Source organism: Budorcas taxicolor, chromosome 15 (genome assembly GCF_023091745.1).
Source record: "Budorcas taxicolor isolate Tak-1 chromosome 15, Takin1.1, whole genome shotgun sequence".
Lineage (NCBI taxonomy): Eukaryota > Metazoa > Chordata > Mammalia > Artiodactyla > Bovidae > Budorcas > Budorcas taxicolor.
Window position 1 is genome coordinate 34,494,372 of NC_068924.1, and position 26,798 is coordinate 34,521,169.

The window sequence follows — 26,798 nt, forward strand, 5'->3', positions numbered from 1 at the left end:
CCTTTGTCTTCTTTCTTCATAGGACATAAACTGTTTTTGACCACAGACCTATGAGAATTTTTCCAAAAAGCCAAAAAGACATAACACTGTCTTTACAATTTCACAGGCTTAAGGGTTCTTGAGCTCCTTAAGCTTGTGTGTGTCAGGTTAAGGCTACAGCTTGTGTGCATGCTCACTCAGCCATGTCCAGCTCTTCGTGAGCCCATGGACTACAGCCCGCCATGCTCCTCTGTCCATAGGATTTCCCAGGCAAGAATACTGGAGTGGGTTGCCATTTGCTATTCCAGGGGATCATCCCCACCCAAGGATTGAACCCAAGTCTCCTGTGTCTCTTGCATTGGCAGGCAGATTCTCTACCACTGAGGCCCCAAGGATACAGCTGAGGGTGACATTGTCTTTCCACCTCTCTTGGCTGCCTTCCATTGCCTTCACTGGATACAGTGAGACCTTGGGTCAGTCATGTAAACTCCCTGAGCCTCAGTTTCCTCATCAGAAAAATGGGAGAGATTATAACCTGTACTTAGCAGGAGTATTGGGAGATGCCCTTTGTGAAAGAGTGGGGTAGGCTATAAGGCACCTGTGAACATCCAGCCCCTGGAAGGACTTCTGAAAACAATCGAACTGTCCCCCTGGATTCTGTTTTTCAATGCTTTTCCTATTCATGTGGGGTGGGATTTGTCCCACTCTGCCTCCATCAGGACCCTCAGATCTAACTTCATCCACCAGCACCAGGCCAGGTGAGCCCACATTTCAGACCCAGGGCAGTGAGACTCCTACAGCACTCACTCCGGACACACGAGGCCCCTCCTCTCTTCTGCACCCCTCAGCCTCCCCCCCAGAATCAAGCGCGCGCACCCACCCAGCCAGCCTGCCTTCTCCCATGCCCCAGCGTGCGCGCGCAGCGGGGCACCCACCAGGCGGCCCCCCGCACAGCACCTCGCGCGGGCGCCGCAGCTGGAACTCCCGGTCCCAGCGCAGCCGGGCGGGTCTGGCCTCCCGCCGCCCCCCGGGGGCCCGCAGGTCGCGGAGCAGGGAGGTGGGGGTGGGGGCGCGGGAGCGCCGGCGGGGCGGGGCCCGCGGGGTGGGGGCGGGGGCCTGGCTACAGGGGACAGAGCGCGCGAGGCGCGTGGAGCCAGCTGCAGCCGCAGCCGGAGCCGGAGCCCGAGCCGGCGCCGCCATGCCCCTGGCCTTCTGCGGCAGCGAGAACCACTCGGCCGCCTACCGGGTGGACCAGGGCGTCCTCAACAACGGTTGCTTCGTGGACGCGCTCAACGTGGTGCCGCACGTCTTCCTGCTCTTCATCACCTTCCCCATCCTGTTCATCGGTGAGCGCTCTGGGCGAGCGGCGGAGGAGGGGAGGGCGGAGGCCGGGAGGGAGGCGGAGGCGCTGCGTCCTGCCGCTCTCGGTGTCCCCTTGCGCGCGGGCGATCGCCGCTCGCCTCCCTCCGGGGTGCTCTGTACGATGCCCCTCGGTCCCTGCGCTCGCATACCCGCGCAGCCCTCACTACTGGGATGTCCCTGAAACCGCGCCAACCACAACGGACGCTCCTGACCCAGGGGACCCCCAAGTTTTGCCACCGCGGGGCTAGAGCCGGAATGGAGAAAGGGGGAGGCAGGGGGTCTCTTTCCGTGCTGGAAAGGTCGGGAGGCGGTCGGGCTATACTCTCAGAGGCGCTATGCAGGGAGCCGGGTCACCCCTCCCCCAGGGCACCCTCCTCGTCAGCCGCCACTGGGGCCAGGGAGGAGAGCAGCCTGCGCCTCGGAGGCTGGGATGGAGGCCCTGCGAGCCCTCGGGCTGAGCCGGACAGTGGTGGTCAGCAGACTCCAGAGATCCTGGGATCCCACTCGCCCCGAGGGAGAAGAGGCTCTGCTTCCCCAGCCAACCCCATCCGGGCGCGCGTGTGCCTAGAGGGCAACTTCTCAGGCTCCTTGCAGAGCCCATCCGACTTAGCAGCGACCCCGGAGGCCCCCAGCGTCCTGTTTGAAAACCCCCTGCAGAGCTGGGTGGAACCTCCCGGGAGGTTTTCAGTGCCTCTTTCCTGAGGTTCCTTAATGTCTCTCCAAGACCTCGAGTTTCTCAAGCTGGCTAGCTCTGTCAACTCACTCTGTCAACCCTGCTTCCCCCTAAACCTGTTAATTCCTTCTAATTAAGAAAAAAATAAAGCAAATCTTAACATTCATACACAGCTTTTGGGAAGAAAGGAATAATTGTCACAGAATTAAAAAGAGGATGCTGCAGAAGCAAAAAGTTGTTAGTTACTGACAATTAGGAAGGAAGCTATGCTCACAGATACATCAAAAATTGTACCAGCATTTACACTGTTGCTCTCATCGAGATGGTTTATTTACGCTGTAGTTTGTCACATGAAAAGCCAGATATAAAATGGGTACCTACACATATGGGCCTCCATGGGTCTGGGCTTCATGCAGACATTTAGTTCAAGTGAACAGACTGGGGCATTGTCCTGGGTACACTCCTCATCCCCATCATGGGCCCAGTGCCTAAGCACTTTCCTGGGGTTCATGAAACCTCCTCCAGGTGAGCCAGGCTTCCTGCCTCTTCTTGTGTCTCCTTGCAGGATGGGGCAGTCAGAGTTCCAAGGTGCACATTCACCACAGCACATGGCTCCACTTCCCTGGGCACAACCTGCGCTGGATCCTGACCTTCATGCTGCTCTTCGTCCTGGTGTGTGAGATCGCGGAGGGCATCCTGTCTGATGGGTGAGTGACTCGCAGAGAACCGAAGAGAGCGGGTCTCTTCCAGGGTGCCTCCCGAAAGGCCCAAGGAGACCCCAGCTCACCTGTATTCCATGAGCTGATACGGTTTCATTTGCTAATAAATTCAACAACCGTTTACCTAACATACGTGTGCCGGGCTCTCTGTGCCAGGCACTGGGCACTGAGAATCATGCCCTACCTGTATCTGCACACCAAGACCCAGTGAAATAATCCTAGAATTTATTAGAGTACCATAGCTCCTGTAGTTATACTCAGCCTCTCCCACAGACTGCTGGAGTTACCTTCTCAGGGCAAAAAATCACTCTTGCTTGAGATCTTTCCTTGGCTCCCAGTTGTTTTCAAGGTCCCAAGTGCTTAGCCTGGCACCCAGGTTCCTCACAGTTGGCCCTCCCTGTCTCGAGCCTCATTCCCAAAGGCGTTCTCCCCATGCCCACCTTTCCCAGGGCCTCACAGCATACTCTCCACACCTCTGCCACTGCACAGGTCATACTCTATGTTCTCATCTGTATCTATTTGCAAACTCTTTCCCCCTTAGCTAGAAAGGCCTCAGAGTTGGAAGCTGCGTTTTACTCATCTTTGTATTCACCGTGCAAGGCACATGAGAAAGTTCCATAGACTCTTAGTGACTCCTTAAGAGAATAAATGAAATAATCTTGCAAGTACTCTGGGAGGATAAAGGAAGGCAGATTGGGCAAGCTTCATGGTTGAGGGGCCTTCTGACCTGAATCTGGAAGGATGACTAGGGTTCTGAGGAGCAGAGGAATTCCAAAGAGGGTGGGAACAGTGAAGCAGTGCAGCGGGGCTAGTGTGAAACACACCAGAGCTGTGAAAGCTGAGGCTTGGACACTGAGGGCATCTCCAGGAAGGTTTCCAATGCCAGGCTGAGTTTTGGAGTTGAATTTTGCAGGCAGTTTAGAAGCGATGTAATCAGCACAGCACTTGGAGGTGAGAACTTGAGGGCAGGGTGGCAGCAGTGAGTAGCTGGAGGTAGAAACAGCACCTAGGAGGTGACTGCGGTAGTCTAGGTGAGAGATGACTGCAGCTGAAAGTGGTGTGTCAGCAGTTGGGGGTGCAGACAAGGAGGAGGTGAGCAGCCTTCGCATTAAGAAAGAAAGACTCCCTGGGTGAAGTGGTGGTGGAAGGTGGTGAGCATTTGGCTTAAATAGCTGAGGTCCAACCCTTCTGAGCTGGGGTTAGACTATGCCCAGATTCCACTCCTGCCAACCCTGGCTCCTGGAGTCGGATGGCAGGGGGAGGGGATCGGGGATCCCCACCCTCATCGATACACATACTCCCTCACCCTCCGTTCCCACTGTATCCTGGCTTCAGAGATAATCTCTGTGATAACTGCTTGCCTTGGGCTTCCTCTGAAGCCCAAGGGATGAGCAGGACAAGAATGCATACTGCCACATAACTAGCAGGTGAAAAGTCTGCCTCCTGCCTTCCATCCCAGCACCCTTTCCAAAACAGCGCAAATGCCAGAGAGGGGAGGGCTGCCTTGTGAGCCCTGGGGCCAGAAGATACTCACTGGGCTATAATGAACAAAGCAATGGAAAGGAAAACATCATTTCTGTAGAGAAGGTAGACCTCGGTCTTCACCAGCATATCTGCTATGCCACGTACCAACTGTGGGGCTTTGGACGAGCCACTCAGCCTTCCTGGGCCTCACTTTCTCTACCTGTGAAATGAGCTTCATAATCCTTGCCTGACCTGCTTCATAGGAGAGTCCAGGATGATATTAGAGCATGGAGAGGGTGCAGAGTGCAGAGTGGCAGAGCCCTGGGCAGAGAGCACACTCCCAGGATGTGGGAGACTGGAAAGAATCAGGCTGGGGACTCCTTCCTGCTGGCTGTTCAGCAGTCCCTCCTGTGTGGGCAGCACCTGTATCCCAAACCTCTCTACGCTCAGTGCAAATCGCCATCAGCTCCCCAGAGGGTGGGTCAGCTCCTCAGATGGGCACTTGTCGCCTGGTGTCTGCTGGTTTCCATCTGTAGCCTACACCCCTGGGCAGGCAAGCATGAAAGAGGGACATGGGAAGGGAGTCAGACTGGAGGAGAAGCCACAGCCCCTGCCTTCTGACACCCCCAATCCACCCACCCTGGGTTTACAGACTTGCTGGGAAGTCTACAGGGCAGATAAGAGAGGGGGTGTTAAAGCAGTGGTCTTCAAGTATAAGCCTCTTTTGGGCTTCCCAGGTGGTGTTAGTGGTAAAGAACCTGCCTGCTAATGCAGGAGACATAAGAAACATGGGTTTGATCCCTGGGTAGGGAAGATCCCCTGAAGGAGGGCATGGCAACCCATTCCAGTATGCTTGCCTGGAAAATCTCATGGACAGAGAAGCCTGGCAGACCACAGTCCATGGGGATACAAAGAGCCAGACACGAATGAAGTGGCTTAGCACATATGCAAGACCTCTTATACTGATGAATTAAGGTATAGGGCTAACCTATAGGGCTTCTTGTCTTCCTTTAAGGATTATTTCTCTGTGGTGCTCTGAATTTAGAACAGCCAAAGGTTTTTAGGTTATTTAGAAAAATTTTTTCTTAACATGGAATGTTTTCCCAGACCAGCATAAACTGGAAAAAGCCCTGTAGAAACTTTTACCTAATTTGTTACCTAAGTCAGTATGTATTATTCAATAAAGCAGCCAAAAATCTGTTTAAGTCATGTCATAAAATACTTATTTCAATTATGGCTATTCATTGTCATTTTATCTTATAAAATATTTATTATTTCTACCTTCTACTGCAAACAGAAGACTGTATTTAAACTTATGAAATAACATTTTAGATGTCACTTAAAATCTATGCAGGAGTACAGAGTTTTTCAAAATTCTTTCTTTTTAAAAAATGTTCTATGTATTTCTTTTAAAAATATTTATTTGATATATATTTGTCTGTGCTGGGTCTTAGTTGCAGCATGGGGCCTCTAGTTCCCCGACCAGGGATCAAGCCCAGGCTCCCTGCACTGGGAGTGTGGTGTTTAGCCACTGAGCTGCCAAGGAAGTCAGTTCAGAGTTATTTCAAGGAGTACAGAGGCAAGAGTTTTGAAGGCCCCCTGGGCAGGGTGTTGGCTGTTCCCAGCGTCCCCACTAGTGACTGCCTTGTACCTCCTATAACAGTGTGAGGACCTTGTGCTGAGACTATCCACTAATCAAGGCTTGAAGAATCTCAACATTTACAGTCTCATTTACCAAGAAATCCAGAGGCCACTTTTTTTAGTTGGTGTGGTGGCTTAGTGGTGGCATCAGGACCCCAGCTTCTCTGCATTCTGGTTTCAGGGTAGACGCTTTGCAGCTGTGACTGCCAAGGCCAGCTTCCCTCTGCCAGATTCTGTAAGCGTGAACCCAGGGAGAGAAGACCATGAATTTCAGAGCCTGGACACCAAACCCTCGTAGCATCTCCGTGTGATCGCCTGGGCCCCTTATTTGATAGACGTGTTTGGGGTACTGCCAAGCAGAGCTGCCAACATATAGCGGCCACGCGTGTGTTCTGGAGGCCACACTGCATGCTGCGCCCTAAACATGAGACCTGGGCTGCTCTGTCGGGGTATGGTGCAGCTCACCCGCATCTCCTCTCTCCTTCTCTCTTGCCCTCCCCTCAGGGTGACCGAGTCCCGCCATCTCCACCTGTACATGCCGGCCGGGATGGCATTCATGGCCGCCGTTACCTCTGTGGTCTACTATCACAACATCGAGACCTCCAACTTCCCCAAGCTGCTGATCGGTAGGGGAGCGGGAGGGGTGAGAGGGGGAGGGAATAGGGACTTCCATTTGTTCCTGAGCCAGGCGCTGTTCTAGGCGCTAGAAGTGGAGAAAAATCCCTGCCATTGTGGAGCCTCCAGTCTGGTGGAGGAGACCTACAAAGACAGTAGACAGACAAGTCGTGATGATGCTAAGAAGAACACGAAGTATGCTAAGGGGCAGAGAGGGAAGGCCGTGCTGCTGTCTGTATAGGATGCTTGGAGGAGGCCTCTGGCAAGAGTGGGCACGCAGACTTTGTGGGCACGCAGACTTTGGGGGGTAGATGTTTGCCGAGGTCCAGCCCCGGTGCATCCAGGGAAATCAAAGCGGAGACGGTGTCAGTGTCTGAGGAATTAATTGCTTAATTAAAGATATGGAGGGAGATTAGAAAGAAATAGTGTAGTAGGAAAATTAGAGAAAAGAGGCTGAATAACTTGGTTTATGCGGAGAACCAATAAAACTCCGAGACAAGGAGTTTGCACCACCTATGTAGGCCACCAGCGCCCGCTTGAATAGCGGAGGGTGCCCTGCCTTGGGCTCCCTCTTGCGTGGGTCTTAGAAGCCAGGGCAAGTAAGTAGACATGGCGAGCCTCCACGCTCCAGATGGGAATTCAGCCAGAAAAGAAGAGATCAGGAAAGAACAACACGGGGGAAACCAGTCTTTCCAGGAACTGGTCCGTTTCTTTATTTTCCAGGTCCACTTTTATACCTTTAGTTATACATAGAGATAAATGCAAGAAACAGAGTCACGCAGGGTCAGCTGCTCCGACCCTTATCAGCATATCTTTGTTCTTACAAGGGTCTTACATTTGTTCATGATATCTTCTGGTCTGGAGACCAATCAACATTTTATGGCCCCACCTGTCTTTCTATGGATAAAGGTTAATCGATCAGAAAACTTGTTTCCCCTTAAGACCTATTTAGTCTTGAGATAGTGATAAAGTTACATTTTTACAAAGCAAGGATGCAGTGATTTATAACAAAGAAAGAGGAGTACAGTGATCTATAACAAAAGAGAAAATTCATTAACTCAAAAAGTCTAGTATTGCTAACATCAAAACTACTATATTTCTTTTTCTGCATTCCAATTACATTGATTAACATACTCCCAGGTGCCTAAGGATATGGAGGCCTGGCAGCAATCATTAACTCAGCAATGAAACCCCTCACCAACATAATTTCTAACTAACTCGCTAATACTATACTAATAATTTTCTAACTTCTCAAAAGAATCTGTTTTTAGAAAGTTTAAAGCATCTTGTGCCTCTCACAGTTGGGAGGCTGTAAACAATCACATGTGGCCGGATAATCCTGTCAGGCAGGCTAGAGAGCCATCAGAGGAGTTTTTGGACCACACCCAGGAGATTTATTAACTGGAGTCCTAAGTTAACTCCTTTACAGAGAGAGGTGGTGGGGGATAGCCCCCCCTAATGTCAGAAGTGTAGGTGAAAGGCATAATGCAGGAAGGCAGGCAAACTCTGGTTTTGGGGCAGACGCACGAGCAGATTTACCGAGGCTCCCTTGAGGCCTGACTCGCCTTTGCCTGTTGGGCCCCTTAACCTCATGACCTTTGCCACGGGCGGGACTCCTCATGCCGGCTCCCGGCAGATGTTGCATGCAAATGGTAAAGCAAGTTCAAAGCCCTTTCTGATAGGAGCACACTTGTCAAAGAGGCTGGTGTGGGCCAAGGCAAATGTGAGGAGAATGGTTGAAGGTTAGGTCGGGGGCCAGGAGAGGAACAGAAGACTCCAGGCTCTGGGCCTGGGCACCTGCGTGAGCAGTGTGTTAGTGACCACCGTGGCAAAGGAGCTGGAGTTGGGGTGTTTAAGCCACACTGAGTTGAAACAGCCAGCTCAAGTATCAGGCAGGCAGATAACAAGTTGGGCACTCAGGGGAGGTCCAGGGCAGTCATGGCTTTGTAGGTGGCATGTAAAACTTGAGCCCAGATGTGGTAAGCTTTAGCAAACAGAAGGGCCCCAGGACCAGAGCCTGCAGTTTGCCAATGCTTAGGAGTGCCCGCTTAGACCTTCTGACACCGTGTGGCCGGGGTCCCAGGCAGAAACAACAGTGATGACTGCTGACCTTTACTGAGGCTGCACTGTGTGCCAGGCTCAATGCTGAGCTTCCTCCATGCATCATCTCACTTAACCCTCACTTCACTCTCCCTCTTGTACTGTTGCTGTCCCCATTTTACAGACGTGAACACTGAACTCAGAGCGGTTACACATAATGACAGCGAACACTCATTTAGCACCTTCTATGTGTCAGGCACAATCCTAACCATTTTACATGTGTTAACGCCATTTAATACTTACAACAGCTCTATGAGGGAGGTACCATTATTACTCTTTTGCAGATCAGGAGACCAAGACTTGGAATTTAAGTGGTTTGCTCTAGTCTCCCCAGCTAGTCAAGGGGTAAAACCCAGGTTAGAACCCAGGAGTCTGGGACCCAAGCAGGCTGTTAAAAAGAATGAAGCTGTGTGTCTAAAAGTCCTCAGACTGTGTTGGACCCGAGGTATAAATCCACAGATCTTCCTCTGTGTGGGGCTCCATCTGCATGTCTAAGGCCGGGCTGTACATCTTACTGTTAAGCTGTGGTCAGACTGTTAAGCTGTGTGTCATTAAGTCAGACCATGAGTTTCAGAAGTCAGCATTAATTGACATCTGGAGTGAGTCTGGAACCTGCTATGATAAGCCAGAGACAGCCTGGTGTCATGAGTGGGGAGGGGGTGCTTCCCAAGCCTGGCTCAGGCCTACCTTCCTGGTAAGGTGGGAGCTGCACTCCATCAGGATCGTCCAAGAGATGTCCTCACCCCAGTGGCCCCTGTGTGAGTGTGGTTGGGGGACTGAGGGGCAGCAGGTGAAGAGATGTCAAATTCAGGCTTCAGAGAGCCTCCCGCACCAGTGTCTGAAGCAGCTTCTCATGCACAGAGACCCCTCCCTAATCGCCAGGCCCGGCTGACCAGTGCCCCGGAAACACCCTATTTGGGCATCTGGCAAGTTCATTTTGTCATTCTCCAGAAAGCATATAATATTCTCTCCCTAAAGCACAAATTGGGCTTCCCCTGGCTCAGCAGTAAAGAATCTGCCTGCCAGTGTAGGAGACAGTTTCAATGTCTGGGTTGAGAAGATCCCCTGGAGAAGGGACTGGCAACCCACTCCAGTATTCTTGCCTGGGAAATTCCATGGACAGAGGGGCCTGGCAGGCTACATTCCACGGGGTCGAAAGAGTCAAATACGACTTAGTGTCTCAACAACAACAATGAAGCACAAATTACCACCCTTGGAGGGACCAGTCCTTCTCCAAGGAACAAGGACTAACTCCATCCATTCCCCTTAGGTAGAGTTTTGCTGGAAACTCTTAGGTAGAGCTGGAAGTTCTAGAACAGGGGAAAGTGAAGAGGATGCACCCATGGGCTGCAGGGCAGTGAGTATTAGAGAAAGAACTGTCCTTCTGTGGAGGCTACTGTCTGGTCACAGGTCTGGAGTCCTGCAGAAAGTGAACCGTGATGCAGCTTACAGTGTCCCGGGAAGTAACCTTGTTCATGGACCTGGGTGAGATCAGGAGGTGTTCTATGAGAAAGTCATGTTTGAGTTGAAAACCGAAGGATAGGTAGGACCTAGTTGGGGAAAGGGACAGGGAAATGCTTCAGACAGAAGGCGTGGCATGTGCAAAGGCCCAGAGGCAGAAGAAAGAAAGCACATTAGGAAATCTGGGGTAGGGGAGGGAAGGAGTTCTAGAGTGTGGAGGGTGGAAGGGAGCTGAGCTGTGAAGGCTAGAGTGGCAGATGGGGCGGGACCTTGAAGGCCACACCACAGGCGTTAGTCTTTATCCCAAGGACAATGGGAAGCCGTTGAGGATATGTATCATAAAACTTACCTTAATCACTTTTCAATGTATACTTCAGTGGCAATCAATACATTCACCTTGTTGGGTAACTATCACCACCATCCATCTCCAAAACTCTTTCATTTTCCCATTAAACAATATGCATTAAAACTGTATGCATTAAACAATAACTACCCTCAACCCTTCAAAGCTGGCATTCTACTTTCTGTCTCTGTGAATCCGACTACTTTAGGCTCCTCATTTAAGTTAAATCGTACACTATTTTGTCCATTCGTGACTGGTACATTTAACTCTGTTTTATATTCTCAAGATTCACTCATTTGTAGCACGTGTCAGAAAGTTCTTCCTTTTTAAGGCTGAATGACATTCCATTGTGTGTGTGTGTGTGTGTATATATATATATATATATGTTCCATTGTGTATATATACATACTGTTGTATATATATTATATATATACCATATTTTGTTAATACATTCATCCATAAGCAGTTGGGTTGCTTCCACCTTTTGGCTACTACAAATTATGCTGTTATGAGCATGGGTGGGTTGAGATCATATTTCATTAAATGTATTGGTCTGTGGAGGGCGAGAGGGGAAGTGGGGAAGCCCTGAGAAAGCTCTAAAGGTAGTCCAGGGGAGACACGATGGTGGCAACCCAGGTGGCCACCCGGATGGACAGAAGTGGATGGATTCAAGACAATTAGAAAGTAAAACAGAGTTTGGTAATAGGTAGGATGTGGGGGAGAGGGAGCGGAGAGAGAAGGAAGGAGCGGAGGTAATGAGAATACAGAGGGTTTCTTTTATCATTTTACTTTTTAAACCTTTTATTTTCTATTGGAGTATAGTTGATTAACAATGTTGTGGTAGGTTCCGGGGAATTCCGTGTTTAAAGCTCAGCAGCAGCCCCCGTGTTGTTTTTTCCCCTCTCCCGTTCTCTCAGACAAGCCCTAAGCTTTCACCCAGCGCTGCTGTGTCTGGCCATAGGCTGAGGGCTCAGCACTGTAGGGTAGGGCTGTGGGCTTAGTCCCGGGCCCACCGCTAACTCCCTGTGTGGCTTTGGGCAAGACGCTCAGGCTTTCTGAGCCTCAGTCTCCCCGAGCCTCAGTCTCCCCATCTGGACAGGAATAGTAAGTCCCTGGCTGAGACCTAGGGTTCTTATGAAGATCAAATCAGTTCATATCTGTCAAGCATTGGAGGCTAGACCAATCTGAGACGTATTTACAAGTCTGGTCCCAGTAGGAAACCCTCACGAAGGCCTCCAGAGCTTCTGGTGCCTGGGATAGAGTCTGTTGGGAGAGTATGGGTGTGGAAGCAGAGGTATGGCATCCAGCTAGGGGATTCCTTGTGACCCGGAGACCAGGCTAAGCTGAGAGACACCATCCAGACTTGAGGGCTGGGACCAGAAGCAGACACTCCTGCCCTCTATCCTGATGTTCTCACTCGGGGACCTGAGACAGGTGGCATTCACCCCCTCCCCAATTCAGTGTCATAAGCTAGTTTCCAGCCCAGAGCCAGGCTGAGACAGACTGCAGCTTTTGTCCCCAAGAGATGCCCTGACATTCATGTCCAGGCCCACCCAGGGATGAAAGGCAGGGTGATGGTCTTCTTCCCTCTCTGTGATTCCTCTAGAGAAGAGCTCTAGGTATTCAGGCTGACCTTATATCATATGTAAGATCCCATATGTCATATATCGTAAACCATATGACTCTAGGGACTAAGGGGGAAGGGCTTCCTGTGCTAAAGCACTCCCTAAAGGGGGACTTAATTACTGCTCTCTTTGGTTGTCACCAGTAAGCTAAAACTGGCTGGTTTATTGGTGGATTTGAATGGGGCAGATAGGAATTTAGAGGATAGACTCCACCGATGGCTTCTGATTATTTATGGTCCCAGGTCTGAAGTCTGGAGGTAATAAATATATTAACACCTGATATCCAAAGAGCACCTAGTGTGTGCCAGGCTCACTGTGCTAAATGCTTTCCATACATTGTTCACAACAGCCTTTGAGGTAGTAATATTATTATTCCCATTTGTGGATGAGGAAACTGAAGCCTAGATGAGTTAAATGACTTTCCCAGGATCATGTAGCTATTAAGTCACAGAATCTGAGCCCAAGCGTATCTGGCTGCAGGCCCAGCTCTAACCACAATATGCACTGCCTCACAGGACTGTGACTCACTTTTTTGTATCCCCCACTCCCCAGGCTCCCTGAAGAGCATCATTGTGCCCTCCTGGGCTCTGGGCAAGGTGGGCCAGGGACCTAGGCCTCCACCTTCCCTCTGTCATTAGCTTGCAATGAGCTTGGGCAGGTCCTCCTCTCTCTGGGCCTCAGCTTTCTCATCTGTAAAATTAAAGGACTAGATTGAAGGACCTTTTAGATATTCCCAGACTGGGGATTCCACAAGGAAGCCATTATAAGGTGGAGCCTACATGTATTAGGCATTAGGCTAGCCCAGTTATGCCACTTAATGTCTGTGTGACCTTGGATCAGTTACTAAACCTTTCTGATTCCTGTGTCTGTTTAATTGAGGGTGATGGCAGGACTTTGCTCACAAGGCTTTTGTGAGAAATAAATGAGATAAATATGTTTAAAGTGCTTATTTGACACAGTGCCTATAACTTAGCTAAATTCAAGAAATAATTTCACTATTTTTCTTCTTATTTATTATAAAGGAAAATTTGGCTGACCACCTAGACTTGTAGGATTATAATTATTTCTGAACATGCCTGTCATGAATGTTTTAATGTATGCACATTACTTCTCTGGTAGCTCAGACAGTAAAGAATCTACCTGCAATGCAAGAGACCTGGGTTCAATCCCTGGGTGAGGATGATCCCCTGGAGAAGGGCATGGCAACCCATTCCAGTGTTCTTGCCTGGAGAATTCCATGGACAGAGGAGCCTGGTGGGCCACAGTCTATAGGGTCACAAAGAGTCAGACGTGAATGAATGACTAACACCTTCACTTTCACTGTCCCAAAATTATATACTCTTATATTCATACACACAGACATCTCTCATACTGAGTGTGCTTGGCCACAGGTACACCTCCTCCTTGACACACTTTTCTGTCCTCTTGCACACACTTGTGCACACGTGAGTGCACATGCATGCACATACGTGCACACACGCCCTCCGTGCTCTCTCGCCTCTCCCTGGCAGCCCTGCTAGTCTACTGGACGCTGGCCTTCATCACCAAGACCATCAAGTTTGCCAAGTTCTACGACCACGACATCAGCTTCTCACAGCTGCGCTTCTGCCTCACGGGGCTGCTGGTGATCCTCTACGGGATGCTTCTCCTCGTTGAGATCAACGTCATCAGGGTGAGGGTAAGCAGGCCCCCCTGGACTGCCACCCACCTGCCGACACACCTGGGCCAGGGCGGTGCTGCTGACCAGGGTCCTGCCCCTGGATGTGGGCCACCACCCTGCTTCTTAGACAGGTCCTACAAGGAGTCAGCTTCTTTTACCTGTCCTCAAAAGGAGAGTTGAGGCCAGTGAGGGATGTTTCAGGAGGAACGTTCCATCCAGCCCAGCAGCCCTCCACCCCAGGCTTTCAGGGGGAGAGGAGGTGACAGCCAAGGCTATAGGGTTCGGGTTTAATAGAGAGGAAATGAAACTTCAGGTTCTGGCTTCTCTGAGTTTGATTTTTTTTTCTTTTTGAGGTGGGGGGGGCTTGTTTTATTTTAATGTATTCATATAATTACACATGAATTAGTAAATGTGGTAAGTGTGGCTGCATACATATCTTTTGAGTTTTGGGTTTTGTTTTTTTTTTTATCACTTTGGCTTGCTCCCTTTCCCTCTCTGTGATTCACACCTTCCCCTCTCTCAACCCGTCCCTCCCCAGGTAACCCAGATTAACATTCTAGTATGTGTCCTTCCATTCTTTTTATTAATATATTGTGCTACATACTTGCATCTGTTAAGGATATCTCCTTAACATAAATAGGTATTGTTTCTTTCGATGTTTGTTTTATAAAAATGGGATCATATTATATATAGTTTTTACATCTTGCTTTTCTCATCTATCAGGTATCTCTTAGGATACCCTCCAAGTCTAGTATGGTTAATTTAGTTTTCTTAATGGCTGCCTAATATTCCATCATGTAACTGAGCCATTACCTATTGATGAGCATTCACTTTGTTGCCAAATTTTTGCCATTACAAATAATGGCATATTAAACATACTTGTATCTATGTAAAGCTACTTCTGTTTCTATGGGAGGGAATCCAAGGAGCAGAGTTGCTGGCTCAGAGGGCCTGAGTATTTGAAATTTTAATTGTGCAGATTGCCTTTCAGAACTGCTGTGATCTACCAGCAATGAATTAGAAAGCCCTTTCCCTTCCTCCAACCAGCAATGTGGGCTATAGCCATTTCTAATTTGGACCAGTCTGATGAGTGTGAAGTGCTACTTTAATTTGCATTTCTCTGATTCCTCTGCTTTTAGTTGGTGATTTGCAGGGTACACAGGCTTTCATATTCTCTGCCTCCACTGACCCTTGCAGCATCACCGTGATACAAGTAAAATCCCCTTTTAAGATGAGACATTAGATGAGGTTTGTCCAAAGATACCTTGCTAGTAAGTGGGGGGGGGGGGGCAGAATTCGAACCCAGGTCTGCATGGCTCCACATTCTACAAACCCTATATGAACATGGTGGTTTCTTCAGATTTGTAGGAGAGAGAAGATGGCATATGGGAGACTCCTGCTCTTGCCCAACACAACCTAGCCCAGGGGATTCAAAGTAGGACCTCGATGAAGAGTTATGAGTCAGGAGGCCCTGGCACTGGTGGTCAAGAGGAGTTGGGGGGTTCTTTTTCCTGGGAAGAGGCAAATGATGGCCCGACCTGTTAGAAGTCAAGGGTGGGACGACACAATCCCAGGTCTCTGCTGGGACAAAGTAGAGGTGATGAGAAGTTGCACTTACCCTTCCCTGGTGTCCCATGTGCCCACAGAGGTACATCTTCTTCAAGACACCAAGGGAGGTGAAGCCCCCAGAGGACCTGCAGGACCTGGGGGTGCGCTTCCTGCAGCCCTTTGTGAACCTGCTGTCCAAAGGCACCTACTGGTGGATGAACGCCTTCATCAAGACTGCCCACAAGAAGCCCATCGATCTCCGAGCCATTGGAAAGCTGCCCATCGCCATGCGGGCCCTCACCAACTACCAGCGGCTCTGTGAGGCCTTCGATGCCCAGGCGGTCAGTGGGGGCATGGTCACACTGTCCGTTCCCTGCCCTCTGGTTTAGCGTCACAGACAGGGAGCTCAGAAAGCATCAGGTCAAACCCCTGATGGGACAGTGGGGAAACTGAGTCCCGTGAGGGAAAGAGGCTTGCCCTAAGTCACACAGGGAACCAGGGAGAAGTCCAAGACTGAAGACCCATAGGACAGTTGCAGCTGGAATGGTCCTCATGGTTTAGATCACCCAGTCTAACACTTTCATTTTCCATGTGGGGAAATTGAGGCTCTAAAGGGAGGTAACCCTACTGGATTTCCCGTGTCTTGTGGTCTTTCTTTTGGAGCTCAGTGACTGTACAGCTGGGGATGGTCACCCATTTGGAAAGCAAGGGCATTAGTGACCTAATCTTTGCAGTAACTCTATGAGTTAGGCCAGAAGGCATCTCCTCATACCACTGATGAGGAAACTGAGGCCCTGAGAAAGGCCATGACCTCCCCAGAGCTAGCCTACCTCTGGCAGGTGGCAGAGCCGGTCGCCTGACTCCCAGTCCGGTGCTCGTTCACTGCCTCTGCCCTAGCATTTCAGAGGAAAACACCAGGACAGACACGGTGGCATTGGACTGACATATGCCCCGCCCTCGTCATAGCACTATGCTCACCGCACAGTCCCTGCCCAGCCATGTGACCTTGATCCATCACCTGGCCTCAGATTCCCTATCTGGACCACATTAGGTCTCTATGTGGACCCACACAACCATGCACTTGGTGGCTCCATAATTTCTTCCCTGAGTCCACCTTTTTGCAGCAGACGTGGCCACTGGGTTTCTCTAGGCAGCAGGAGCTAGGGGTTCCCTGGGAGGCTGGGCCCTGCAGTGAATGGGCCCTCAGCCACTCTGACTCTGTCTCTCTGGGCAGCGGAAGGACATGCAAAGCACACAAGGTGCCCGGGCCATCTGGCAGGCCCTCTGCTGTGCCTTCGGGAGGCGCCTGGTCCTCAGCAGCACGTTCCGCATCTTGGCTGACCTGCTGGGCTTCGCTGGGCCACTGTGCATCTTTGGAATCGTGGACCATCTTGGGAAGGAGAATGGTGTCTTCCAGCCCAAGGTAGGCTCCCAGGGGGAGAGCAGGGCACCCTCGGCAAGGTTTTCACTCACTAGTGAGAACAGGCAAGAGGTTGATTTGTGTGAGAGTGGCTGCTCAGGGCAGTTCCTCACCATGCAGAGCACTTAGCAATATCTGTCTCTAGGAGATGTCTGCACCTGGTCAGCAGAAATGCTAGAAGGTAAGCTTGTACCTCTAGAGAATGTATGGTGCCCTACGCTTTTGACTTAGCAACTAAACAGCAGCATACCGTAATCACCATAATACTTCTCTCGGTTATGTCATCATTCAGAAAGTTGCAGGAGGTATCTAAAGCTTTTATTTGTTAGTTTTTAATTCATGCTGTCTTAAGACTCTCAATGACTTTAATGGGATCTCTCTTCTCCGGTTTTGTATGCGCACAGAACTTGAGGCTCTGCAGGACCACTTTGGTGGCTGCTGTTGTGGGGAGGAGAATGGGAAACCTCCATCTGTGGGGCTTTTTCTCCCTCCACTCCAAATTTTGTTAAAAGCTGCCCCAGTTTTATTAACATGTTAGAACTTCCCATTAAAATTTCTTTTAAAAAAAAGAATCCCGTGTCTTAAAAGTAATTGAAACCCACTGGACTAGATGATACCCAATGGCCTTTCCGGCTCTAAAGATGCTACAAACTGAAATTTGTCAGACAACAGAGACAGAAAATGTTTCTGGGGTTTGCTTCCCTTCCTTGGGGCAATAGCATTCACTCTGGGGATGAGGGTGGAGGGCCTAACTCTTTCATGTTTCTTTGCGGCTGCTGAGCTTTGTTGTTGTTCAGTTGCTCAGTCACATCCAACTCTTTGGGACCCCCACAGGCTGCAGCACGCTGGTACTTCCCTGTCCTTCACTATCTCCCAGAGTCTGCTCAAACTCATGTCCATTGAGTCGATGATGCCAGGTTTAGATGGCCACAAAATGGAAAACTTTTCGCCTCTCATAAGATTCAGAGTCTTATTTCCCCAGCAGGAACATCATTATAACCTTTTAACCACAAATAGACAGTCCAAAAATGATGCAGGTAATTACTGATTAGGGATCTGATTACTAATTTACGACTTCCCCTTGTGTAGTATTATCCGTCTCATGGGTTCCAAAACTGCAGATACCATTTAATTCCCAGGAGGTGCATATGAATTTTTTTCCAGAGACATAATTAATCAGCTGAGCACTTTTGGCCAGGAATATGAGACACTCTTAAGTCTGTCTGATTTACTCAGCAAACAATTATTGAGCCGTACCATGTGCCAGACCTGGGTAAGACTGTGAGAGTATAGAGACAATGGTTATGATGAGGAAGATTAATAATAACAACCACTGATTGACTGCTTAATACATATCCATGTGTTATCTCTTTGAATCCCTAAAACAGCCTTTTAGGGTAAGTTTTTTTTTTTTGAAACAGCATTTTGAGATATAATTGACAAACCATACAACTTATAAGGTAAGTATCTTTAATCCCCATTTTATAGATGAAGAACTTGGGGCTCAAAGAGGTTAAGTAACTTTCCCTAGGGTCTCTCAGCTAGTTAGTGACAGAGTCAGGATTTGAAATCAAGTGTCTTTTACTCCATAGTCTGGGCACTTACAATCATGATGTTAAATTGATTGTTATCAAGTCTTCATCTCTGGCCTCAAGGAATATGGAACCAAATGGAAGAGAGAGAAATCTAAATAAAATATTTTAAGTGTGCTAAGTCGCTTCAGTCATATCCAACTCTTTGCAACCCTATGGACTGTAGACCGCCAGGCTCCTCTGTCCATGGGATTCTCCGGGCCAAGAATACTGGAGTGGGTTGCCATGCCCTCCTCCAGGGGATCTTCCCAACCCAGACTAACCTGTGTCTCTTATGTCTCCTGCACTGGCAGGCAAGTTCTTTACCACTAGTGCCACTTATGTGTTAAATACTGCTACTTGGAAGTAGACACAAGGAACTATGGGAAAAGGAGTAATTAACTCAGCCAGTGATCATGACAGCTTCGAAAAGGAGAAGATATTTGAATGGGGCCTTGACAGATGAGTAGGAGTTACCTAGGCTAAGATGGGTAGATTTCTTATTCATTTAAGGATGTGAGAACTATTAACTTGGAAATAAATTTCATGAAAACTTTACAGTACTTCACAATTTTTTCACTTTTAAAAATGTTTATATAATGCATCAATTTCTTTAAAAGACTAACATGAGAAAGCCTTAAAAAAAAAGAAAAAAGATTATTAGGACTCTTTTTGCTTATTTAGACTTCAGGGGTTCTTGAGACCTTCTCTGGCTTTGAGCTGCTGAACATTATTTGGCCCAAATGGCAGGGAAGAGACTGTTTCTTTTGTAAAAAAGTGTCACCTTCAGCTTCAGTCTAACCTTAAATGAAAAAAAAAAAAGAAATGTTAGTTACTCAGTCGTGTCTGACTCTTTGTAATCCCATGGATTGTAGCCCGCCAGGCTCCTCTGTCCATGGGATTCTCCAGGCAAGAATACTGGAGTGGGTAGCCATGTCCTTCTCCAGGCGATCTTCCTGACCCAGGGATCAAACCCAGGTCTCCTGCACTGCAGGCAGATTCTCTATATCTGAGCCACCAGGGAAGCCCATGGGGGATTCCCAGATACTCCAGACTGATAAGCGTGCAGCAGTATGGAGCCGGTTGTTAGCACTAGGGGACAGTGACACCAGCCAGAGCCCTTATCAGCTTGCCCACATCATCTTCTTCATCCTGTGTTTCCCTAAACTCTTACACCAGTCCCCTAAGAACTCTGGGGCCAGATGTATCAGAGACACGGTGAGAACAACACTTAGAATACTAGTTCATTTGAGCGTTAGCGTTGCCTTCTCTCTCTGTTTGTACACAATCCCTGGGATTTGCTGCCCTCTCATTGGAATGCTCTTGTCTCAGTTACTTGCCAGCACATAAATCGCCAAGACAGATGGCCCTGCCTCAGTGGCAGCAGGTCTTATCAAATTTAATGTTTGTTCCCGGCAGCCCAAATGCAATCAGCAAATTACAGACATAGAAACAAGAGTTGAAAGTAAATATCGTCTCCAGTGTCAGCAACAGAGGGTCCTCAGTCGTGTGGTTGCCTGGGATATGCCCTAATTCTCATGTAGTGGGGGAAAGTGAAGTGAAATTGCTCAGTCGTGTCCAGCTCTTTGCGACCCCATGGACTGTAGCCTACCAGGTTCCTCCGTCCATGGGATTTTCCAGGCGAGAATACTGGAGTGGGTTGCCATTTCCTTCTTCAGGAGGTCTTCCCGACCCAGGGATGGAACTCAGGTCTCCCGCATTGTAGGCAGACGCTTTGCTGTCTGAGCCACCAGGGAAGGTATAGTGGGGGAAAGGGGTCATTTATTGAAGTTATTTGATTCACCACCACCCCCTGCCTCCCAGTGGCTCTCACCCAGAGAGACAGGTGCTATCCTGGTCTTCATGAACAGAGAAGGAAGCTCCCTAGCTGTGTTTAACAACCCTCTCCCTGAGAGAGCCCTTCTTCCCGTTCAACCTGGATCCATCCTGCTGCAGTCGGCGCAGCCGGGCACTCACTGTTTACTCTGTTATCAGTGGCTGCCCTGTCGTCTCTTCCCTTGCCAGGATACTCACAGTTGGCAAGAAATCTTGCCGCCCTTGGCATCCTCAAGGACAGGCATTTCTTATTTCTTCTTTTATTACTGGAAGTGTCATATGGCCTGCTAGGTCCTCAACACTCCTGTCCCCACTGTCACTCCCCAGGGAGCGCTGGGACCTAGGCCCTGCAAAACCCCTGATGGATCTCTTTCCAGCCCCCTCTCTCACCCAGCCCCCACCCACAATCTGTCACCTGCCATGGATGCCTCTGATCTGGCTGGAGGACAAGGGAATTGGATTCATAAAGCACTGCTGGCATCTGAAACCAGCCAGCACTGCTCTAGGCTGTCAGCTGAGCAGAGGAAGAAAGAACAGTTTGGGTTTGATCTCAGGGCCAAACAAAGCTCCACACGGCCTCTAAACCTCCACACAGCCTCTAAACCTCCGTGGGGATCGTGTGTAGGTTAGCGTGTGTTTGTTTCTGAATGAGTTCTCCTGGGACCTGCTTATGAGTCTTTGTGTGTGTCTTTCTGTTGTCCCGGTGTCTCTTGGTATGCCTGTTTCTGTGTGTATCTGGGTCCCCATCTGGACACCCATATTTGTGGCTGTCACTCTGGGTACTTTGAGAACTTATACACATTTCTGTGACTGTGATGGGCTGGTCTCTTTATGACAGTGTCCATGTGGCTGCTGTGGTCTGGCATGCCTCACTAACTCCCTCTGAACTTCGAAGACATGTCTTTGATGTCACCTCCTCCAGGAAGCCTTCCTCTGATTGAATTAGATGCTCCTCTTCTGTGCTCCTGTAATATCCTATGTTTGCACCATCAAAACACCCATTTTCTTTTTCTTCAACTTGACCCTGAGTCCCCTAAGACAAGATCTGCATTGGCTGACCTCTGTGTGCCCAGCTCCATGCCTGACACCCCAGAAGCACAAGAGAAATGATTTTTCAATGAAAAATGCAGACATTAACATATACTGAGTGCTTATACTTACTACAACCCACTCCAGTGTTCTTGCCTGGAGAATCCCAGGGATGGGGGAACCTGGTGGGCTGCCATCTATGGGGTCGCACAGAGTCAGACACGACGAGTGACTTAGCAGCAGCAGCAGCATACTTACTACAAATCTTTATTTTTCCACACCATGTAGCATATGGGATCTTAGTTCCCCAGCCAAGGATCAAGGCAATGCTCCCTGCGTTGCGAGTGTGGAGTGTTAATACTGGACCACTGGGGGAAGTCCTAAGAAAAATTTTTTACTTACATTGTTACACTGAATTGTCATAACAGCTCTCTGAAGTAGAAACCGTTAATAGCTTCATCTTACATGTAAATAAACTGAAGCTCCGAGAGGTTGAGGAACTTACTAAAAACACAGTCACTAACATAATGAGTCAGAACTTGAACTCAGATATGGGCTAACGTCAAACTCTAAACCACCATGTCAAATGGTTGTGGATGGATGGGTGGGTGCCTTGGTCTATAAGGGGTCAAAGACAGGTATCAACGTTTTCACCAGGGCCTTCCAGAGCTGGAACCTTACGTTCTGCATGCCTTGATTGGCTCAACTGTAAAATAGGGAAATGGATAGCTTCTATAAAAAGTAGATGGGAGATGAAGATCATATGCATCGATTACTTTAAAATATATTTATTGAGTGCTACTATGAAAACCCCTGGAAACAAACACAATTTCTTCCCTGAGAGCGTGTGAAAATGTGAGACAAGGGCATCTGATCTTCCAAAGCATTTTCCACTCATCAAATGTCAAGCTGTAAGTCCTCAGCCTGTCTCTCCAGCTGTCAAGGTGCTGGGCAATGCCAGTGCCCTGACAGCCATCTGAAGCGTCCCCGGGCTTGCCGTCCACGAGCAGTATCCCTGGCCTCTGTGGCTAGTCTAGTACCTACTTCTTAATCAAAAGGCAGCTACTCTGGCCTCTATCTCTTTTATTCTGTCTCTTTGAAGAGAGATAAAAAAAATGACCCAATGACTTACACCTGCAGGCAGATTTTCATTTTAACAGGTCACAAAACTCTTGACCCAAATAAATATGATTTCTGACCCTAGGGGGTGTGCATTTTGGGGAAAGGGAGCAAGGCTTTAGCTTTAGACCAAAAATTCCAACAAATTGTAAAAAGAGAATTTGTTGCTTTGTGGAAAATGTACAGATATTGATGAGTGCATTTAACAAAGAACACACACGCATCAGTAACCTAAACAATGAGATCGGTTGATTTTTCTAGCCCTCATTCTGCAGCCTATGTGCTTTCTGATCATTGTGATATAGTGAATGTGAGCCATTCCATGCTGCTTAAGAGCTTTCATATTGATTGGTGTTCTTGGGTACATAGTGTTTCCCATGAGTATCGTTATATACTTAACCATCCCTTGTGGTTACACATTTACATGGATTTTTGCCTGTTCTAACCCAGAGACAGTACATCTTTGCACATACAGCTATTTCATTACGTTAAATTATTTCCTTTGGGATAAATCCCCACCATGTCCTTTGTGGCTTTAAAATAATGGACTCCATTCTCCAGAGCTGGGTCTCTACAGAGGCTGGTAGAACAGAAGAATTCCAAGGCATGTTAAACAGGACCAGGTTTTCCCCTAAAGCAGATCCCTTCATTTTGGACCCAGAACGAGCCAAATGGCCAGGTTTCAGTCCCTGCAAGGCCACAAGCTTGCAGCTGACAGTAGGAGACTCAGAGTTAACAGGTTGGATGGTGCTCAAGCAGTGGATCTATGGGAGCGTTTTTGGCATCACGTGGTTTCATGTTCACATCTTTTCCTTTATCAGCATGTGACCCTGGGCCAGCCACTTAACCATGATGACGCTTCATTTCCTCATGCATAAAACTGGTCTAATAATGGTGTGCTCCTCATTGGGTGTTGTGAGCATTGCACCTGGTGAACACAGAGCGCTGCCCCTTGCTTCCCTGTAAGATCAGGTCTCAAACTCAGCAGCCCAATTTTAAGGTCCATTTTGCTGCTCCCAGCAACCCCCACTGTCTTCCTTCTCCCTCCCCCTCTGCCTTTCCCCCTTGTGCTTTAACAAGTGAGGCAGAATCAGGGCTTCAGGTTTCAGCAGGACCCTCTTTCTAAGAGGCCTCCGTTTTCTCTATGATTGTTTCCCGCTGACCCCACAAGGGAGCAACCCTGTCCCGCAGAGGAAGGGCAATATTGTTGTAACCAGAACCAGCTCCATGGGCCTGTGAGAGCTGGTGGAAGGGCGCTGTTGAACCAAGACACACAATCTTTCCTACTGCCAGAAAGGTCTGTGTCCAGGATGCAGGGATTTCTGACTCTAGAAAAGGCCTCCGCTTAGAATCCTGACGCTTTTAGCCTGATCCTGGTGTGGACACGCCCTCAGGCTCCTTCTCATCATTTTGTTCCCACCGCTCTTTACCCTGCAGCAGCAGCTCCCACAACCTTCCAAATCACTTGCAGAGCTCAGGGCAGAGTCTCAGAAAGGGGTGAGCTGTGTCTTCATGGAAACATTGATGTGGAACGATGGACTTAATCAAGATCAAAGTTTTCCTGGGAGCTGTTGACGCTGAATTTAGAAACAGACATGCTGTTGTTCTCTGGTATCTTTAGCAACAAAATCAAACCATTTGGTTTTTTTCCCCCACTGCTTATCATCTGAGATCTTGCTGGAGGTTCAGAAAGCCTTCCATTTGAAAGGAGGTCCCAGGAGCCCACAAGACTGGGGTGCTTGGGTCTGAAATGGTCCATTACAGGCGATGTGGTCCCATTTCTCCCTGGGAGCACTCCTCCCATGTTTTCTGCTGGTCTTTCTGCCCAGAAATTTCTACAGTGCAGGCTGTTGGTGAGTGTGAGACAAAACCTCAGCTGATTCCACTTTTGTAGCAGAGAATACATCTTGTGCGATCTGTTTTAGTGGTTCTAGTTTTGACTGCCTTATGATTTGCTCTATTTATTCTTGCCCCCATTCAGAGCGAAATCCCCTGGCCTCATGTCCACAAAGCTGAGAATCATATTTATGGACATAAGGTTAGAACTGGGTCACATTCTGTTTACTTAAGTGGGTTGATGGAGAGAGTATAGGCAACCCTCCCTATAGTTACAAGAATGTTTAGCCTGATTTTTCCACTCATAAACAGTTGCACAAGGCTCACAAGCATGGAGAGTCCTGTCACAATGGCCTCTGTGGCCCATAACAGGTATTAATGGCAGTCATTTTGCTGGCAATGACAGCTACCTCTGAATTTCTCTTTCCAACAGACACGGTTTCTCGGAGTTTACTTTGTCTCATCCCAAGAGTTCCTTGCTAATGCCTATGTCTTAGCTGTGCTTCTGTTCCTTGCCCTCCTACTGCAAAGGACATTTCTGCAAGCATCTTACTATGTCGCCATTGAAACTGGAATTAACTTGAGAGGAGCAATACAGGTACTTGAATGATTATCTTTTCACTATGCAATAAGGACCACATTATGTGTCTTCATGAACACTCAAGAATGATTTTGCTGTGAATGTATTGTTTTGTTGCCTTTTGACAGTGTTTTGAAACTAACCATTGACAAGGCAGTGTGACATGGTGGAAAAGTGCCTTGGGCTGGCCTTGGAACTGTTGTAGTTCCAGCCCTAGTTCTGCCTTGGACTCGATCTGAGATGTCAGCTGCTTAGCCTCGAAGTGGGACAGACATCACTAATCAATCACAGAACTTTTTCCTGCTGAATGCAAGTGAGGCCTCATAATCCTTCTATAAATACTGTTTCAGGGCTCTGCTGCTGGACAGTCTTCTTTGGCTACAAAAAAAAGCGTCTTTGACATACCGGGATTAGACAGACTGAGTAGCTCAGATGGTAAGGAATCTGCTTGCAATGCAGGAGACCCAGGTTTCAATCCCTGGATTGGGAAGATCCCCTGGAGAAGGGAGTGACAGTCCACTCCAGTATTCTTGCCTGGAGAATTCCATGGACATAAGAGCCTGGTGGGCTACAGTCCATGGGGTCACAAAGAGCTGGACACAACTGAGCGATTTCAGACCAGACCAAGATCAATTTGAGCTCTTAAGTCTCAGGCCATGATGAGAGGGACATATCTGGCCTGGTAGATCCCTGGGTCTAGGTTCTTGCTACTGCCTGCTGTGACTTCCTCCTCAGAGTCTGTTGGAAGGCTGATCAAGGTCAGGAAGGATTCAGGAGCCCTTTAGGCAAGGTAGTGATGAGCCCCAGTGTTTTCATTAGAATTTTAGTTCCACTGTTAGAATGGAGAGACCCAGTGTGATAGCTGCTTAAACAGGATGGAAGTTTGTCTTTCCCGTTTGGTCAGGACTGATACAGTCATCAGAGATCTTGGCTCCTTCTGTACTGGTGTGCTGCCAGCCTTCTCACATGACTTTGTCCCATGGTTTAATGTGACTATGGATATCGCCACTATTGTGTCTACATTTAAACCAACAATAATAAAGGTGGGACAGTAGGAGGGAAGGCTGCCTTCTTTTCAAATCATGATGCAGAGATCTTCACCCATCCCGTTGGGGAGCATTTGGCCCCATGGCTATACCTAGAGAGGCTAGAAACTGTGGCTGTATTCTTGACAGGCTTTTATACCCTGCTACAAATTCTTCTTATGAAAAGAAGAGAATGGATAATGAGGGACAACTAACAGATTCTGCCATACCCAGTAATTCCTATGAAGTCAGTAGAACACTAAGAGGTTGTGGCTAAATCCCAAAGCTGCCTCATTCTTCAGAAATGTTCCTCAAAGTCATTTACATTGACTGGTCCTCTGGGAGCCAGGATAAGAAGCACTGCCGAAAAGGCACTAAGGAGAAGGGTATAGCCTCAGCTGGGGACAGTGTCAAGGTCCAAACTCTGGTTATCTTGGTATAGTCCATGTGGATGGCGCCCCCTGGAGTTGTGCAGTACACAACTTGTGAAGCTATTCATGACGACACTCCATCTCCAATGCTTTTTTGTTGAAAAGCAGAGCCATTTCCTCATGAAGGTCTTCATGTGAAAATAATGGAAAGATCCCAGAAAAATCCAAGACCCCTAAGACTCATAGGGGTTCAGATCTAGGAGAACCAAGCTATTGCAAGTTCAGAAAACCTTTCTAAAATCCCAACCTCTGTTCAGAGCCTTCCAGTGATAAGCAGGCACATACCACTACAAACAACAGCCAGTTTTGTAGCCAAGCAGTTTTGTAATTAAATCTACTTTCTATTTCTGTCATAAATCACACTCTAACCTAATATTTTCCAATTATGCTAAAAGAGCCAAATATGGCTTTTTAATGTATTAGCATGTAATTGTTTTTATTATACTGTCTGAATATTTTGCATGAATAAGAAAGATTAATTCATTATGTCCCCCAAAGAAAATGCTGGCATGAATTATGGGAACAGATCAGAAAAAAATTCTTCCTTTGAAAGATTTACAGAAATCTATAGATAAAGATTTATGTCTTCGTGAGTTTGAGAACAACCACAGTTCTTGCACAGAAGGTTATAAAGCAAAATTCCTGTATTGTATATAATTTTTGACATATATCAGGTTTTCATTGTGTAATTCTGTGGATGCTTGTCTTTACTTAATAATGCTTTCTTTGTTAGTTTACTTATGTTCTTACTTCACTGAAAC

The 26,798-nt window shown here is 48.2% G+C and overlaps 1 protein-coding gene across 1 annotated transcript in view; it reads left to right on the forward strand.

The window, feature by feature from the left end:
- The first annotated feature begins 1,177 nt into the window (after positions 1-1,177).
- ABCC8 (ATP binding cassette subfamily C member 8) overlaps positions 1,178-26,798 on the forward strand; it is an 80,748-nt gene continuing 55,127 nt past the window's right edge. Inside the window, exons 1-7 of the mRNA XM_052652230.1 lie at positions 1,178-1,325; positions 2,580-2,721; positions 6,343-6,464; positions 13,494-13,660; positions 15,289-15,531; positions 16,425-16,613; positions 24,435-24,599. Coding sequence (XP_052508190.1) covers positions 1,178-1,325; positions 2,580-2,721; positions 6,343-6,464; positions 13,494-13,660; positions 15,289-15,531; positions 16,425-16,613; positions 24,435-24,599 — 1,176 coding nt within the window. The remainder of the gene's footprint in view (positions 1,326-2,579; positions 2,722-6,342; positions 6,465-13,493; positions 13,661-15,288; positions 15,532-16,424; positions 16,614-24,434; positions 24,600-26,798) is intronic.